Source organism: Poecilia reticulata, linkage group LG18, assembly GCF_000633615.1.
Source record: "Poecilia reticulata strain Guanapo linkage group LG18, Guppy_female_1.0+MT, whole genome shotgun sequence".
Classification (NCBI taxonomy): Eukaryota; Metazoa; Chordata; class Actinopteri; order Cyprinodontiformes; family Poeciliidae; genus Poecilia; species Poecilia reticulata.
The window spans coordinates 8,429,885-8,446,628 of NC_024348.1; the positions used below are offsets into that span (position 1 = coordinate 8,429,885).

Sequence of the window (16,744 nt, forward strand, 5' to 3'; positions counted from 1 at the left end):
AAAAAAAAAAAAAAAAAAAAAAAAAAAAACTGGAAACGTACATATGTAAGCCGCACCGTGCTATAAGCCGCTGGTATCTCGCCGCTCTCAAGGACACCACGGAGGGCTGCGTCCTTAATAAACCTGCTACGCAGCCCTGCGTCTCCAAAGCCGAACCATGGATTCGTTTGCCGAGCTTAACTGCAGCGGCTCTGATGGATGGCCTTCAACTTAAGCTGCATCATATGAGTTTGAATAAATTTCTTTGTCGTGCCAGCTGCTAGCATGTGCTTGTTCTAAATGAAAATCAGCGCTTTCTTCTTTGATTTCCAATTTGTCAAAATAGGAAATTTTGATTGACATTCCAATGATTCACATCCTGCTATAGAACCTCCTGGTGGTTGAATAAAAATCCACAGAAAAGCCACACCGGGCAGTAAGCCGCGTGAGAAAAAGTAGCGGTTTATAGTCCGAAAAATACGGTGTACGCTTTTAAAAAGTATATGGAAATGAGAGATTAAACACCACATCTTCACAGTGCAATATAAATGTAAAATGCCCTTTTCAGTCAGAAGATGGAGCTGTAATTGCTCTTTAAATATATATTTATTCTACACCAGGATCAGAACGACCAGTGTAGATTTTCACTCAGTTATTGAAGTAGGAGGACGTTTTTGCTGTCAAACATCTGTGTAAACAATCTTTAGCTGCTTAAAAATCTTCATTTGAAAAGTTTTGTGGTTTAAAAATAATTATAATCAAATGTAAAATCAAAACAAACTCCAAAATAAAGTTGTTGGGGTTTTTTTTTTTACAGTTAAAGGCATCTCTAGAAACTCCTGCCATCAACTGATACGACAAATCTTTACTAGTGTCGGTTTTTTGTGCTTTTATTTATTATTTACTTCTTTATTTATGGGAAATCTGTAGAAGAATCAATAGTGAGTTCAGCAAAGAAAATAATTCAGGAAAAACATGCCTCCCTCTGACACAGTGTGGTGTTTTCTATGAGTTTATCTACATGATTTTGGTCATCTAGGAAGTTGTGAGTAAGAAAATAGTTTTAATTTAAATTCTTAAACGAGGTTCATTTTAGAAAGGAAAACTAATGAGAAACTGTTACCATTGGTTTGAATATTAAAACACATTATATACTGTATGTTGAGCTGAGCTGCTCCTGAGAGCAAATTTAATATATTTAAATATCAAATTCATCATCAAAGGAAAAGGTTGATATCTTGCTTTATTTTTGCTAGCACTTAAAGTGATCATTTAAATACAAATTTTTAAATACATGGCAAAGATTTACAGCACCAAGCATTTTGTCAAGCAGCTTCCAACTTCTGTCTTTCAGCCGCATCATCAACAAGCACACGGACGAGAGCCTCGGCGACTGCTCCTTCCTCAACACCTGTTTCCACATGGACACCTGCAAGTACGTGCACTACGAGATCGACAGCCCCCCCGAGGCCGAGAGCAGCCTGATGGGGCCCCAGTCGGGGACCCCGGAGATCGGGCTGCACGCCGAAGATGCCGACAGCAACGTGGGCAAACTCTTCCCGTCGCAGGTGAGAGAAACGAGAAAAAACCCGCCGCCGAGAAGGACGAGGGGATTTTTTTTTCCTCCACGGGTTGTAAAGCTGCTGTTTGGTCCTCAGTGGATCTGCTGTGACATCCGCTTCCTGGACATGTCCATCCTGGGGAAGTTCTCCGTGGTGATGGCCGACCCTCCGTGGGACATCCACATGGAGCTGCCGTACGGGACGCTGACCGACGACGAGATGAGGAAACTCAGCATTCCCGCCCTGCAGGATGACGGTTTCCTCTTCCTCTGGGTCACTGGGAGGTAAACAAAGCAACCCTCGACACTCGGTTTACTGGTAAAGCACACTCTGTCCGTCGCAAGACTGCTCCTGCATTGATACCCATCAAATCTATATTTAATCTCAATTTAAGGCAAGTTAATCATACCAAATTTAACAGATGGATCTTGTCCTTTCACAGGGCCATGGAGCTGGGCCGGGAGTGTCTCAGCCAATGGGGGTAGGTGCTGCTTTTTTGTCATGTTTTATTACCCGCTCTTTATTCTTCCCCTCCTCATTGTTTCAACATGGCGTCCCCTCAGCTACGAGCGCGTTGACGAGATCATTTGGGTGAAAACCAACCAGCTGCAGCGAATCATTCGCACCGGCAGGACGGGCCACTGGCTGAACCACGGGAAGGAGCACTGCCTGGTAAATTAAAGTCCAATCAGTCGTTCTTCCTGCTGCTGCAGAAGGCGAACGCCTGAAAACCACGTGGGCATCGTATTTTGGTTTGTCTTCAGGTGGGGGTGAAGGGAAGCACGCAGGGGTTCAACCGAGGTTTGGACTGCGACGTCATCGTGGCCGAAGTAAAGCACTAGTCATCTTCAGACAACGGGTTATTATTTCCAGTTCCTGTCCGCTCGTAATCGTCTGCGCTCTCTGACTCAGGTGCGCTCCACCAGCCACAAACCAGATGAGATCTACGGCATGATCGAGCGGCTGTCGCCTGGCACCAGGAAGATCGAGCTCTTCGGACGACCTCACAACGTCCAGCCCAACTGGTAACCCTTTACTTGTTTAGGAGGTTCCCTGTGGGATCGATAAAGTGTTTTTGAATTTGAATTTCTTGTTGCGTCACCTGACAGATTCTGTTTTTAGATTCATTCAAGTCTTTTTTTTTCTTTTTCTTGCTCATGGTTTTTTGTCGCCTCACCAATAATTTTTATGTCTTCTTTCACTGATCTTTTTTATTTTACTGAAAGAATCCACGGATAAATGTAATCTTAAACCGGGGCCATTTTACTCTATGCTACCTTAAATCAGGGTTTAAATCAAGACATTAAACCTCTATGCTCATTTTTTATGAAAAAAAAATCGAAAACTACTAACGATGCTGCACAGAATCCTTAGATGTTTTAAATGTTAAAATAAATCTTGTAAAAGTCAGACTAGAGGCCTTAAAGCGGTGTCATAACCTCTCGCCGTAGCGCCCGGTCAGACTCGAGTTTCAGCGTTGTGGTTTCTGGTAAGTGTTTTCCACTCAAAGGTCAAGAATGCTCCAAAAAATATGAGGAAATGTGAGTGTGGAGTTTTGAAATATCAATCTTTAACCTGTTTTGAGGACTAAATGTTGGCGTTCTCGCGCTCTGTCCAGGATAACCCTGGGGAACCAGCTGGACGGCATTCATCTCTTGGACCCGGAGGTCGTGGCCCGCTTTAAGGAGCGATACCCAGACGGAGTCATCTCCAAGCCACACACACAGTGAGGATGTCACTGTGTGTGTGTGTGTATGTGTGGAGTTTGATTTAGGACTGATTTCTTTTTTAACTTTTATTTTTTTTATAACTGTGAATACTCTTTAATAAATATTTCAGGACAAGATGCCTCGTCTGTGTTGTGTTTTAGATGAATGTGGAGAGAGGACTTTTTGCTACTTGGTTGGGTGGAAAATGTTATATTCATTCTGGGTTATTTAATGACAGATTTGAGTTTATTTTACACCGCGGAACGATTTAGCAACAAACAACTCTGGGGAATTCTAAAAGCAAGATTTGGTAGGACAAGTTTAAATTTACTTTGGATTTTTCTCTAATCCACGCAAGGCGAAAGTGATCTACAAAAGCCCAAATGTATACATACACACTCTTTTAAGTTGTGTTCATTTGTTCCTCACCAAATCACACATCAGTTTGTGTCATTTGTGTCCATCAATAATCTTTTGTCTTAGTTCTGGTTGGATTCTTGAACTCTGTTTGTGGCTTAATTTGTTGCTCTTTCCCAGGAGATTATTTTCAGTTTTTCCATTTCCTGGTGCAGGTGAGAAACAGAGAAATTGATTTTGACCACATTTTTAGGCAATTTCTTAATATTAGGTCCTCACTTAATAGAAAAAAGAAAAGAAATCAATTATATTATTGCCTGTGATGAGTGATTGCAAATTTCTAACTGGAAATGTAAAATAAACCATAACATCAGAGTCACTTGATAAAAACAGGTTTTATTACAAATGTTGTTAGCAGACCACTGCAGCTCAGAATATATTAGTTTAGGTTGTCAGTGAGGAAATTCTCCCCACATATGTCAACATGTTATTATAGGTAAGCACATTAAAGTAGTTTTAAAACATTTCATATTTCAGAGTTCGGAAAAGAGTGAAAATTAAATAACAGTAGAGAAATGGAAAAGTCGCAGTATGGCTCAGTTTACTTTGTCCTTTTCAGAACATTACATAAAACAGCTGGAGTGACGTTTTCATGTGCGATCTCTGGGATATTTGACCTTTAACAAAAGATAATAAAAATCATGTTTTGCTTTTTAGTAATTCACTACAAGCTCGTGATTTTAGAAAGTCAAATATACTTGAACAAGTTAATATTAGTTCTGTGCTTCAGATTGAGTTAGTCATAATAAATCTCTACAACTAAAAAAATGATCAATTTAAAATCAGCTGTGATGATCTGATGAACAAAGCGGAAAAAAAAGCATTTTGTTTATATCACAAATATCAAAACACAAAGAGCAGAATAGAAAACTTGCAAAATGAAAAAAAATAATAATAATGCACTTGTTGGTGAAGAAACCTGTAAACGACCGTCCTTTGCGCTCCCATCAGTTTCTATAACGAGTCCTCTTTTTTTAATTTTTTTTAGAGCTGAGCTGACACATCCGGTCTGTTTTCCTCTCACTGAAAACCTCCCAAGAGTTCTCAGTATTTCAGGGCAAAGCTCTCGCTTGAAGACTCCCAGTCCGTTTGCCTCCCCTGCAGTTCTCCACTCTGCTCAGTAGGTGGCGTCCACGGCGTTGATGTTGCTGTCCAGCTGGTGTCTGAAGGACAGCCGGGCCTTGGTGGAGAAGTAGATCTGGGATCCCCGGCTGAGGCTCCCCGCTCCTTCGCCCTCGCTGCCCCAAGACGTCGTGGAGGACAGACGAGGCTTCGTCTCCTCTGTGGGAACTGTGAGCGAAAAACACAAAACAGTTAAGCTAACTTTACTCATTTTTTTCTTAGTGTAAAAGACAAAACAAATAAGCTAACTTTACTCTCATTTTTGTTTTCATACTCATATAGTGTTTTGGTTTGAGCACCTTGCACTGACATTGCCTTGCAAAACTATTCATAGGTTTTAATTTTTGTTTTTGTTGTCATTTGACAGCCGCTGACTTTATTGTTTTCTATTGGAATTGTCCATGTATTATATATGTGACAAAAAAAAAATGCTACGATGCTTTGAAACGACTCTATCAATGATTTGAAAACGTTGCATACATTTTTAAACTTTGTAGAAGCGCCTCTGTCTTACAGACGGAAACTTTTGCCCATTCCTAGCGAAATAGCTGAAGCTCAGTCAAACTGAATGGACAACATCAGTGATCATTTTTCAAATATTTTCACATGTTCTTTTTGACTAATGTCTGAACTTCAACCAGCCCATTTTAATCCATTAATATGTTTTTAATACGCATGTAAACCCATTCTATTGTAGCTCTTTCTCAGCTAAAAAAAGTATTTGTTTACAAGTCTTTTGCTGCTTCTAATAGGATTGTCCTCCATTCATCTTCTGGTCAACTCTGGCTAGCTTTTGCTTCCCTGCTCATGGTAATCATCCCCATTTCATGATGGGGATGAAATGGTGCATGCAATTGTAAATGGTGTAGATACTATTTACAATTTAGCAGTAAATGGCATCTACACAATTCCCTGAAAAAGTTGCAATAAATAATTCTTATCTTCACTCTTATAGTCACTACAATAGTACCACAAAATATCGCGATAAAACTTAAAGTCCATATCCTCGCCCCTACTTAACAACACTACTATTTAACTTGTGGTAGCCATGTGAAATCCCTACAAAGAAGTTTGCATTAACTTAAAATGTGAACAGTGTTCCCACCTGCTGCCTGGGGAGCCTCCCTGCTCTTGCAGCGCTCTTTGCACCGTCTGTAGAAAGGAAAACACTGCAGCATCTTCACACCCATGACCGCGCCGTCTGAAGGCAGAGAGGAATAAACAAACGTAAATATATAAAATGAATAACCAGAACTCAACAGTGACTGTCACTTCCTCTCCAGCTCTCAATAAAGCAGGTTTATCCGCCTGCAGCTCGGCTCGCAGTTCCCCCCGTCTCGTCACCTGGTCACAGTTTAATGGGATTATGATGCTGCACTTCAGAGCCACGGCAGCTTAATGTGGGTTGACAGTATCACTGAATGGCAGTGTGGCCCAGCAACCCGCCACTCAGTCGCTATTTACTGTGCCATCACCACCGCCGTCCCTCCCGCTCCCTAATCCTGGCCAATGGACGTCAGCGCTCTAATGCACTTCAAGGAACGGATCAGCTACCCAGTAACAGTCGGCAGTGGATTTGCACCGAGGTGACGTGATGCAAACATGTCCCAGCTAAAACAGGCGAACAGGTCCAGATATCTGCAGGGAAACACCAGCTTCCCAACCATCTTATTTTATTCATACAAGCTTCTTTTTTTAGCATTTAGTTTTACACCATTCAGTCAGGATAGTTTCTTTTCCAGACCAAAACAAGTCAGACCAATTCTGAACAATTCATCTGACCGAAGACGATGGGGTCCTTCGCTTGGAGACACAAAGTGTCTTTTTTTAATTTGAGTCTAATTGGGTTAACAAATGGGTCATTAAAAATGGAGCACAGGGACCAGAGAGACTATAATAGCTTCTTTTTACGGTCTGCAAGGACTGGATGATTGTCAGAGTTATGAATACTCTTAGGATAAATCACTGTTAACTGTTTGATGATGGCAACAAGCTGCAAGTGTTTGATACAGAATGTGTCCTAGTGATCCATAACTTAAATACAAACAGATCCAGTCTATATTTTTAGATTTATTTTTCTAGGAGCTCCTATCACATATTTTTCAAAACGATTTCATGTGGTTGTATGTGATATTGATGAGCAGTCAGCATCTTAAAAAGCCCAGAGTACTTTAGCATTTTTAACATTGGCAAAGTGCCTTGCCTACAAACTCATCATCCCTGTTCAAAACACTAATTTTCAGCTATTATTTTCAGCTACTATTTCACCAATATTAAAAGTTCAGCTTATTAACAACAAAGAAGCCTAATCTGAGTATTGGAGACATAAGGTAACAAAGGCGTTAAGGAAGTTGTCTAATTATGTCCTTTTGTAGTGTGAGCGACGCTTCTAGGTTACAGGTTACAAAAATTAAAAGCAACACTTCGTGAAGTTTTCTCACCAACTCCAAACTCAAAAATCCAACGAGGTTTCAAAGTGCATAAAACATCGTGAAAGATACGGTTTGTTTGTGCTTCTGATGGTTTTTGTCTGATTTAATCTTTCTGCACTCATATTTTCCACATTTATTAACAGAGTCGCCTCTCTGGAAGGGTCCATTGGTTGCCATATTGCTGCCAACAATGTCACGATCTCCTGAGACGATGCACTCGGTCCCAGTTTTTATCCTACTGCTTGTTCCACTGCCTCATAGTTTATCCGTTTAGCTGCTCCACCGACGAAGCTACTGCTGCTCTCAACCATGTGGACACAGAAAGGTGTTTGTGTGGCTCTCTTCTTCCTGTTAAAGGATGAACTTGCCTTCACATGGCTGCTCTGTACGAGGAATTGCTGCAAAGTCAAAGACTCCCTGCAATCAGCTAACTTTTACCCATTTAACTTATAACTCGGAGCAATCTGAGATCTGAATTTCAGTCCGTCTTTAAAATGTGTTAGACTATCGTAGACGATTATATGTTACTAATCCAAACTGCATGTTTGACATGAGGTTTTTTTTTGTGAACTTGCTGCTGTTTACACATCACCTGAACAATCAATGTGAGCGAATTACGTTGATTTTCCGACTCGAAGCAGGAATACGGTTCAGAGAGTTGTGTTGCCAAGGTGCGATTTCTTAAGACATTTCACACCACAGACACCTCGTGATCTAGGGGAATTGCAAATAAACCCTTCACGTCTTTTTAAAGTCAGAAAACATTTTAGAAAGCATAAAGATGGATGCAGATGCCTGGAGGATTCATTCGAGCTCTCCCAGGCCTTGCTGAAATAAAACGCCCACCTTGGCGCCGTACTGTGGGAAAACCTTCGAGTGTGTTAATCCCCTGAGCCCCATTGTTCACAGAGGGACAGATTTGGATATCTAATGACAAACACTAAAGTGTGATTGCAACATGAAGGAAAGTGGTGTGCTTTTTTTTTTTTTTTTGCTGGTGCTTGACTCAGTGGGGCGGTTCCATTGGAGACGTGACAGCGTGCGTACACAGACTCTGCTGCTGCTGGGACATTACAGACTTTTTTTCCAATAAGCATAAGAAACTTATGTCATCTTCAGCTGTAAAAAGCTGCATTTTGTCCTCACTTCCTCGTCCCTCCTCTCTGTTTCACACAGGTGTGGCTCTGTAATGTTAGACGTCTTACGGACAGCAAGTCTTTTTTGTTTAGCTGGATTTATACATGCTACCCGAGAAACAAGGGGTTAAGAAAGTATAGCACTTAAAAGATGAAAGAAAACAAAAAAAAAAGAAGGGGCAATACTGAGTATGTATTGTCCTGCACACAAACACCCAGAACATTAAGGCCCTGGTCAGTGGTGAGGAATTTTTGGGCGCAGATCTGGATTGGCTGTCAGGGTCTGGCAGCAAACGCAGAGCTGGGATGTTAGAGAGGAAAAACAACCTCACATGGCAAACACGTAGACCTACACACTGGCTGCAGAGGGGGACAGGGGGAAAAGAAAAGTTTTGAAGAAAACACAAAAAAGGCCAGTGGTACAGGATGGGAGAGATCAGAGTGAAGAATATTAATGCTTAGACATGAAATGTTGTTTTACGTTTTCATTCAACGCTCGATGCCAGAGGCCCGATTATGATCTGTGCTAATGTATCGTAACAGGTCTTCATCGTTTTAATGACATGTTTATGCATGTCTGTGGAGGTATTCACTTTCAGTTCAACCTGTCTGCAACAATTGCCGTCCAACCATTTCAAAATGTCACACCGAGGGGTGTGTCTGTTCAAAGATATTCCTATTAAATTTTTGATTTTGTCGATTTTGATTTCCCTTTAACAACTATAAGGAAATTAAGATATAACTTAATTCAAACTATGTATTTAAAACCTTTTTTGCTGTTAGCATGAATTATTTAGCTAATTTTTCAGTTTCTGAAAGACATTCAGAAACTGAAAAACTGAATACATTCAGTCTTTTGGTTATGTGCTTGGAAGTGTTGCTCTCTCTCACTCTTTTGCAGCCAAAGCAAACCATGTGGAGAAATACCTTCAGTTTTTCCTCTGACTGCATTTTGATACAGTCGAAGTTTGATAAATTAGTCTTTTTCACCTTGTGACCAGCGAGTGCTGTTCTTCATGGCACATTTACTATAAATTACCCAAGCTTAAACATAAGAGCTTTGTGCCTTAAATACATGCTTAGTTAATTAGTGAATCCTTAAATTCACATTAAATTCAAAGTTGTTGTAGATATCAATTATCTGCAGCTAAAATGAGATAAAGGTAAGCATTTTCTATTCTTTTATGACTGTATTGTTCATAAAAGCAATAGAAAACCTGTTTGTGCCACAAATTACTGTTTGAATATATTTGTTCATTTATTTTTTACCCCTTATTCATGCTGACTTGGGCAATTGCCCAAAAGCTTTTGCATGTAACAAAATCCACCACTGCGTGTAAATTTTAATACCGTTTTTAGCAGCAGCAGTTTCATTGTGGAAAACACACGACAGACGCACGCAAAAATAAATTATTGAACTACTTGAAAATAATTTTGACTCTCAACGTCAATTTTACGCTGTAAATATATACATTTGTATGATAGCAGGTGATTCATTTCTCAAGTTTTTAAAAGTAAAGCAAATTACAAAAGTGAAGAGCAGCATTATCTAAAAAAAATGTGATATTTATGATAGACTGGAAAAGCAGGATTTTCAAATTCCAGTTGAAGGAAGAAGTTGCTGCTTATTTGCATTTTGTTTGTTGGCATCACACTAAATCGTTTGACGCTCACGATATCTACTTATGACCAGCCATGGTAAATATGAAAATAACAACAACAAAAAAAAATTATTATTATTATCTAGTTCTGGTAATGGTAAACACCTCAACGATTAGCAAATCCTTTGGGATTTGAGGCTCGTTTAGGCCCCCTGCTGGCCTGGAGGCCTCAGGCAGAACCTTCATTTGCTTCTGCTTCAGACCAACTGTCCTGGTTTCTTAGGTATTTACATTAATATCATCTAAAAACCATATAAACTATCATTTCTACCGAAGAGGTAAATTTTGAACAAGAGATTTGCAAATGTTTTGTAAGTGAAAGAAAGTATTTGATGAATATAAAACAATGCCTAGATGGAGCACATCTTTCTGACATAGTCAAAAGAAGGAAATTATTCCTGTTTCCAAATCCCTCCTTTCTAATCTGCATACAGTTTCTTTTAGTAAGTACTTACTCATAGTGATGTAACACATGTACTTAAGCGACACAAGTAAAACAGCAACAAAGCGTCATAAGTTGCATCAAAAATCACCTTCTCAAACATGTAAGGTTGTCTTTAATGAAATCATTCTGGTCCATTTTGATGGACTTTAAGAGGCCGTTCTCTGCTCTGGGTAAAACTTGGGAGAGTGTGAGCTCTCGTTCATCTAACACTGTTTCAGTAATCTCGTCATCTGCATGAATAAACACTGTCTGTGTTTGCATTTTTAGCTTTCATGTTTGCTTGTCTAAGAGAGAGAGGTGCTGCCTCACTGTGACAGCGGAGGGAGGGCTGAACATCTATGAAAAAGGTCAGTATTGCCTGCAGACAGTTAACTGGAATAATAAGTGACTGATTCAGGCGTAAAGAATGAAGTTTGACAAGACAGTTTTCGATGAAAGAGTTGTCAGATCAAAACCAGGAACGTCTTACTGACACACCATAGATTAGTTTCATAGAAACTAATCAATGCATAACCTCGTATTGCAACAAGCACAACATCGGTTTTGTAACAATCGATGCCACTACTATTGTACTAATTTTACTTTTTTAATTACAAATCCAAAGAAAGTTGCTTTTCCTACCTGGCCCGTTTTATGTGTGGAGGAAAAAAACCGTATTAAGTGGTTTTCCAGCCGAAGCGCCTCTGATCAGTCCGTCTCCTCTGCTGCTTCCCTGTCGCTGCACACTCTAAATTAAAAACCCTTAAAGCAGCTCTGCTTCGTCCTGCACGTCCCGGGGATCTGCCTCCTGTCCTCTTGACATGGGGGGAAGCTTCCGTGGCGCTGAACTTTAAATAGGTTTCTGTAATCCCCGGAGCATGCTGAATGGGCACGCCTGCTTTCTCTCCCTCCCTCCTTCCCTCCATTCAGCTTTCGCCGTGTGCCGCCGACCTGCATGCTTCCTCCTGCATGCTCCGCATTGTTTTGCCTCCATGTGATCTGAAATAGCATTATAAATAGCTACAACTGTGTGAACTTTCCTATAGTTTTTTTTTCTTCATAAATATCCAGACATGTTGTTTTGAAGAGCTTGATTATCAAAGTTGTACCTGGTGATCTTTTAGTGAGGGCAAAGGTCCAAATTAAGTGCAATAACTTGACCCTGATCAGGTTTTTAACGTGTGGAAGCTCTGAAATAAACTAGGGCAGCAAATCAGGTAGATATTTAAACATTTTTCACAAACCTGATAATAATGAAATATATGAAGAAGATGTCTGTAAGAATCAGTGAAAGCCCAACCTCCTTAGGATGACACTTTCAATGCTGGGAAGTTTTTTTTGCTTCTTTTCTATTTAACCACAAACAGAACGTCAGCATGACTTTCATTGTAACGATTAACTAGTGGTCTGAACCATGGTGTGTGTCCATAACACATATTGTGCATTATATATTTATAATCATCCTGTTGATTACAGGAGAACAATGTTTCTGACTTTATATGAACATATTTCTCGTCAATGTGCAAAACTTACTAAAGTTGCACCAGGAGGTTAGTCAGGTACTGATTGTCGCTTAAGGGGAAACTAGTTTTAAGTTTCATGAAAAGGTAGGAGCACGTCGTGAACTTTACGGTTTCAAGAAATAAATTAGTCAGATCCTGCTTCTCTGAATCTCGTCAGAACAGCCCAGCAGGTTACTGCCGAGTACAAGCAGGAGGAACTGTGTGAAATTATGCAAACTTCCTCGGCATCAACTTTCTGTGGATTCGCTGAAGCTCCTGAATGTGGGCTGACGGATGCGGGTCATTTCGCTCCGTCTCTGTTCTGTGCTTCAGCAGATTTTGTGTTTGCTTCCCGCCGGTCTGCTTGGGGTAGGAAATGACAGCAAATTATTCAATCCCTCTTTGCATAATCTATTTAAAGTCGACTAGAACCGACTGTGAGATTCCAGCAAATTATAAGAGATACATTGGTTTGTAAAGTTGTAGAGAAAGAAAATGTAAAACGTCTTCAGAAAGTGTTATACGGTTAAAATGTACAAGATAATTTTTATTTGCAACTACGGTTATTATAATTATCATAATATCAGCAGAAATAAAATGAAAAGTAGAAAAACAACTAATTAGTGAAAGAAAAGCGATCCTTAATGCGTGCGAACAGGAGTTTGAACAGTAAACGAGTCCAGGCGTTGAAGGAGAAGGATTTTAAGTAACCTGCCATCGATCATCAAGAGGCGGAGAGGAGAGCAGAGTGTTTGGAGACGAGCGTCAGCAGACACTTCTGATAAAAGCATGGCTGCCATAGTGAATATTTCTGTCATGGTTATTCTTTGAAAGACCATAGAAACTATCAAGAGACACCAGACTCTGACTGAGGAACCGTTTACTCGAACTTGAGTTGAACATCAGCAGCAAATGTCCAAGTTGTTCAGTTCTGATGTTATAACCTAACAGACAAATCTGTTTCTATACCTATCTACATCAACCAATACTGTAGAGTCACTATCAGCTCCAGCAAAGGGTCTGCAGCCTGTCAAAACAGCTCTTAATAACTTTAGGTAAAAATTAGGAGAAAAAAACCCCCAAAGCAACTAATGTTTTAAATATAGATATAACAAATGCAGTTCTTTCCTGGAATATTTGTATTGAATTTCTTTAACTAAAATATACTAAATAACCAGAAAAATTTTGAGGTTGTCTTTTTTCAAAATGTTATGTTTGTATCCTTAAGCAAGTTTTAGCATATTTAGCTGAACTGAGGGCAAAAATGACTCTCTGGATTATACAAATCAATAAAATGAAACCAGACGTTTACATACACCGGATAAAAAGATGAAAACACTTTTTATTTTCACTGTCTGAAGTTAAATCAGACCAAACTTTTCTTGCTTTAGTTTAGTTAGAATTATGAACATTATTTCTATTTGTTAAATAACAGAAAACTTGGCGAGAACATTTTTTAATTGTTTTTTTTTTTATTTTCCACAAATTCAAAAGTTTACATACAGTCAGTATGTAAACTTTAAGACTATGTCGAATTATGAACTCATAGGTTAGGACAACATGTAGCCTTAGTGTAATAACCCACCATTATCCACCATGTTATTTATTTGTCTGGGTTATTATATTTTATATAATTTCACATGTGACAATATTATTGTGTACCATATAAGGAAACCAAAACTTTTCAGTAAAATCGTTTTTTTTAAATGAGTGAAATCACCAGCAGAAGCTCATCTCTACGACAGTCAGTGCTCGCAGATCAAGGCTTAGCATTTGATTGAAACTTATTGATCTCTTCAAAAAAATACTCTACTAAGTTTTCTAATTAGGAAACCCTGATGTCATTCTGCTGGGGTTTTTTTTTTTTTTTTGCATTTATTGAGTCTCCGACAAGCACAGACAGCCCAGTGGCCTGTATTAGAAAAATATTGAGGGCAGGCGAGTTAGTAGTTCATTCCAGTGGAAATTTACCCGAATGATGTCTTGAGACCGAGTCTGATCCCGCTGGTCTGAAATCAAAGGAATCGGTTTGAGAGAAAACAGGCAGAAAGCCGCTCCTGCACTGCGACCTGAAAAAGCTTTTAATCTGTGTGTAGACGTTCGTTTTCACAGCTTTGTTCACCCCGACCCAAACATGTTCACATAGATATTGTGCAATTACGACAAGAACTCCTATTTGGAAAACAGTGTGATGAGAACGTGTTGTAACAAAGAGCTTTTATTCTCAAAATCACAAAGACGCTTAAAAAATTTTTTTTTTCATTTGTTCAACATTTATGCTGCTTTGTTATTATCTCGTGTATGATTGTAGTTGATTATTGTTGTTTTTTTATTTAGTCTAAAAAATAACAGTATTAAGGCAGGAATTTGTCAGATTTAAAGTACATTAACAGAGACACAAAAACTAAATCTGTAATTTGGGATAACAGCGATATAGTGCCTTGCTAAATTGTTTACGTTTCATAAAACTTTTTCACGTGTTTTGGCATTAAATCCAAAAGCTTCAGCACATTCAATGGATGGATGTTTTACCTCTTGGTGCTCTCCACCCTCCAGGTCTACAGCTGTGGGTGAAGGACAGGCGTGATCCAGTGGAATATTGTGTCTAATTTTAAATCTGCTGTCTGATGATTAATTGCAGGCCGGTCAGGATTCAAAATTAACTAAACTCATCATGACCTCTAAAAGGAAAAAGCTAAAATTATTAGATAATCTCAAATAAATGCTTAAATTACCAACTAAAATCAAGATGTTGACCAGGTGATTTCCTAGTAACTTTGCTTTCTTGATGCATTCATGCAGCTCCTTCCTGTCCTTCTAAGGTGATACGTGCTGCTGCCAGTCTGCCGGAGGCTGAGGTATTGCTGTGAGGCAACAGCATGTAGCTTCACGTGAGTCGACAGTTCAGGTATCGGGATCTAATAAAGCCTGAACCACTGGCCTCAGGCACCCTGGTGATATCAGACACTGTGAGCTAAAAGTGGAAACTAGCATTGTCACATTTCTGGGCCCACAACCTGAGGGAGTTATTGGCCCTCTGCTAATTAAATCTCCATGGCTTCTGCTCTACTGACCAAGAGGCTGCAATATAAGACAAAAGCTTAAATATCGATCCAAACAGCTCACACCAAGATGAAACAATTCAGGTTAGTTGAATATTTAGTCGTTATAACCCTTATTATCACCTTTTTATGCACTAAATGCGCATGAATAGTGTCAGTTTTGGACAAAAACATTTGATGTAATTATGAAGTAATAATAATCAGTCACCTCTAGTGTTGTTTGTGCAGCTGCAGGTGTTCCCCAGGGATCAGTTCTGGGGCTCCTCTTTGTATTTTCTACGTCAGCGTTCTTAATATGCACCAGTTTCCATCTTTATGCTGACAATACTGATATATCTGCTCCTTATGCTTCAATGCTCCAGCATTTTATTAATGTTCAGCAGACTTTGTGCTATTCTAAGCTAGTTTTGAATGAAAAAAAGCAAAAATAATGCTGTTTTTCAAGTCAAAATCAAAACAGGTGCTTCAGAGATTGAGTTGGTGTTTACACAGAAATAGGAATGGTCATTGAACAACTGGTAGAAATACACTGATTAATTGTATTTGATATTATCATTTTGTGACTCATGAGTAAAGATTGAACCACTTTATGAAGCCATTCTTGACATTCTACCTGCATATCTAACAATAAAAATAACATAAACTTACAAAATGTTTTAATTCCACCCGCTCATACCAAGAGAAGTGTAAACAAACATTTAAATATTCTGCTCCACATTCTTGAAATTGGCACAAAAATCTGATAAATCTGAAGGAACTTGTTCTGTTGGGTTAGTTTAAGTCTGTTTTAGACGTTTAAACATCTGGATTTAAAAGTTTTGATGGATGATTTTGCTCAGACATTTTCTAACCACATCGGCACATCTGACTGTTCATGTTGTCGTCCTGCGTCCCTGCGCCACCGCCAGCTACCACCAGAGGGGGGTTTCCCCAGCTCCCTTCCGACGCTCCACCCCACGGGTGTGCCACCACGCACCTGCCGATCATCAGATCATCACCAGGAGCTTAAGAGGAGCCACCTGACAACACTTCCTCGCCAGAGTGTTGATATCCGCGGTTAAACCGAGTCCGAAAGCCGGATCGAATCCGAACCCGACCCATCCGCCAGCCGGACCCGGATTTCTCTGACGAGCACCCTCGGGCTGGCCCCTCTCTCCCTCAGCTCCCCGGACTGGCATAGCTCTGGTTCCTGCTCCCCAGCCCTGACGTTTCTGTTCCGCCTCCCGTCCACAGTTCTCCGGATCTGTTTGTTAATAAACCTTTGGTCTCGAGCTTTCTCCTGGGTGTTTTGCTGCATGTGGGTTCAGTATACTTCTAAAACCATGACAGAACACTCTGGCCTAGCGAACCTAGCAGACGCACTCAGTGAGACCCTCGCAGAGCAGCATTCACTAATCCAGTCTCATGAGGCTGTGCTACGATCCCTGAGTAAACAACAAAACRTCACGAATCAGCGCCTAGAGTACTTGGCATCTCTACTCCAGAAGCAGCAGCCCGAACAGACGCCCTCGGCGGGTGACAAGGCGCCTCCTCAGCCAACTCCTCAACCGAGTGTGAGCGCCGATTACCGGGCGCCCACTCCGGATAAATTTTCCGGGGAGACCGGAGGGGTTGGTGGATTTTTACTTCAGTGTTCGCTGGTTTTCCACCGCTCCCCGCCCTCCTTCCCAAGTGACGATGCCAAGATATCCTTCGTTTTAGGTCTCCTAACGGGCAAGGCGCTCAGGTGGGCGGAGGC

The 16,744-nt window shown here is 40.2% G+C and overlaps 1 protein-coding gene and 1 long non-coding RNA gene across 2 annotated transcripts in view; both read left to right on the forward strand.

The window, feature by feature from the left end:
• Positions 1-3,341, forward strand: part of mettl3 (methyltransferase like 3) — a 3,582-nt gene extending 241 nt beyond the window's left edge. The window contains exons 2-8 of the mRNA XM_008435516.2: positions 1,334-1,547; positions 1,638-1,825; positions 1,984-2,022; positions 2,105-2,213; positions 2,306-2,371; positions 2,454-2,566; positions 3,160-3,341. Coding sequence (XP_008433738.2) covers positions 1,334-1,547; positions 1,638-1,825; positions 1,984-2,022; positions 2,105-2,213; positions 2,306-2,371; positions 2,454-2,566; positions 3,160-3,271 — 841 coding nt within the window. The 3' untranslated portion in view covers positions 3,272-3,341. The remainder of the gene's footprint in view (positions 1-1,333; positions 1,548-1,637; positions 1,826-1,983; positions 2,023-2,104; positions 2,214-2,305; positions 2,372-2,453; positions 2,567-3,159) is intronic.
• A 2,655-nt stretch (positions 3,342-5,996) lies between these two features.
• Positions 5,997-16,744, forward strand: part of LOC103480534 (uncharacterized) — a 21,947-nt gene continuing 11,199 nt past the window's right edge. The window contains exon 1 of the long non-coding RNA XR_536111.1: positions 5,997-10,810. This is a non-coding gene — a long non-coding RNA (uncharacterized LOC103480534). The remainder of the gene's footprint in view (positions 10,811-16,744) is intronic.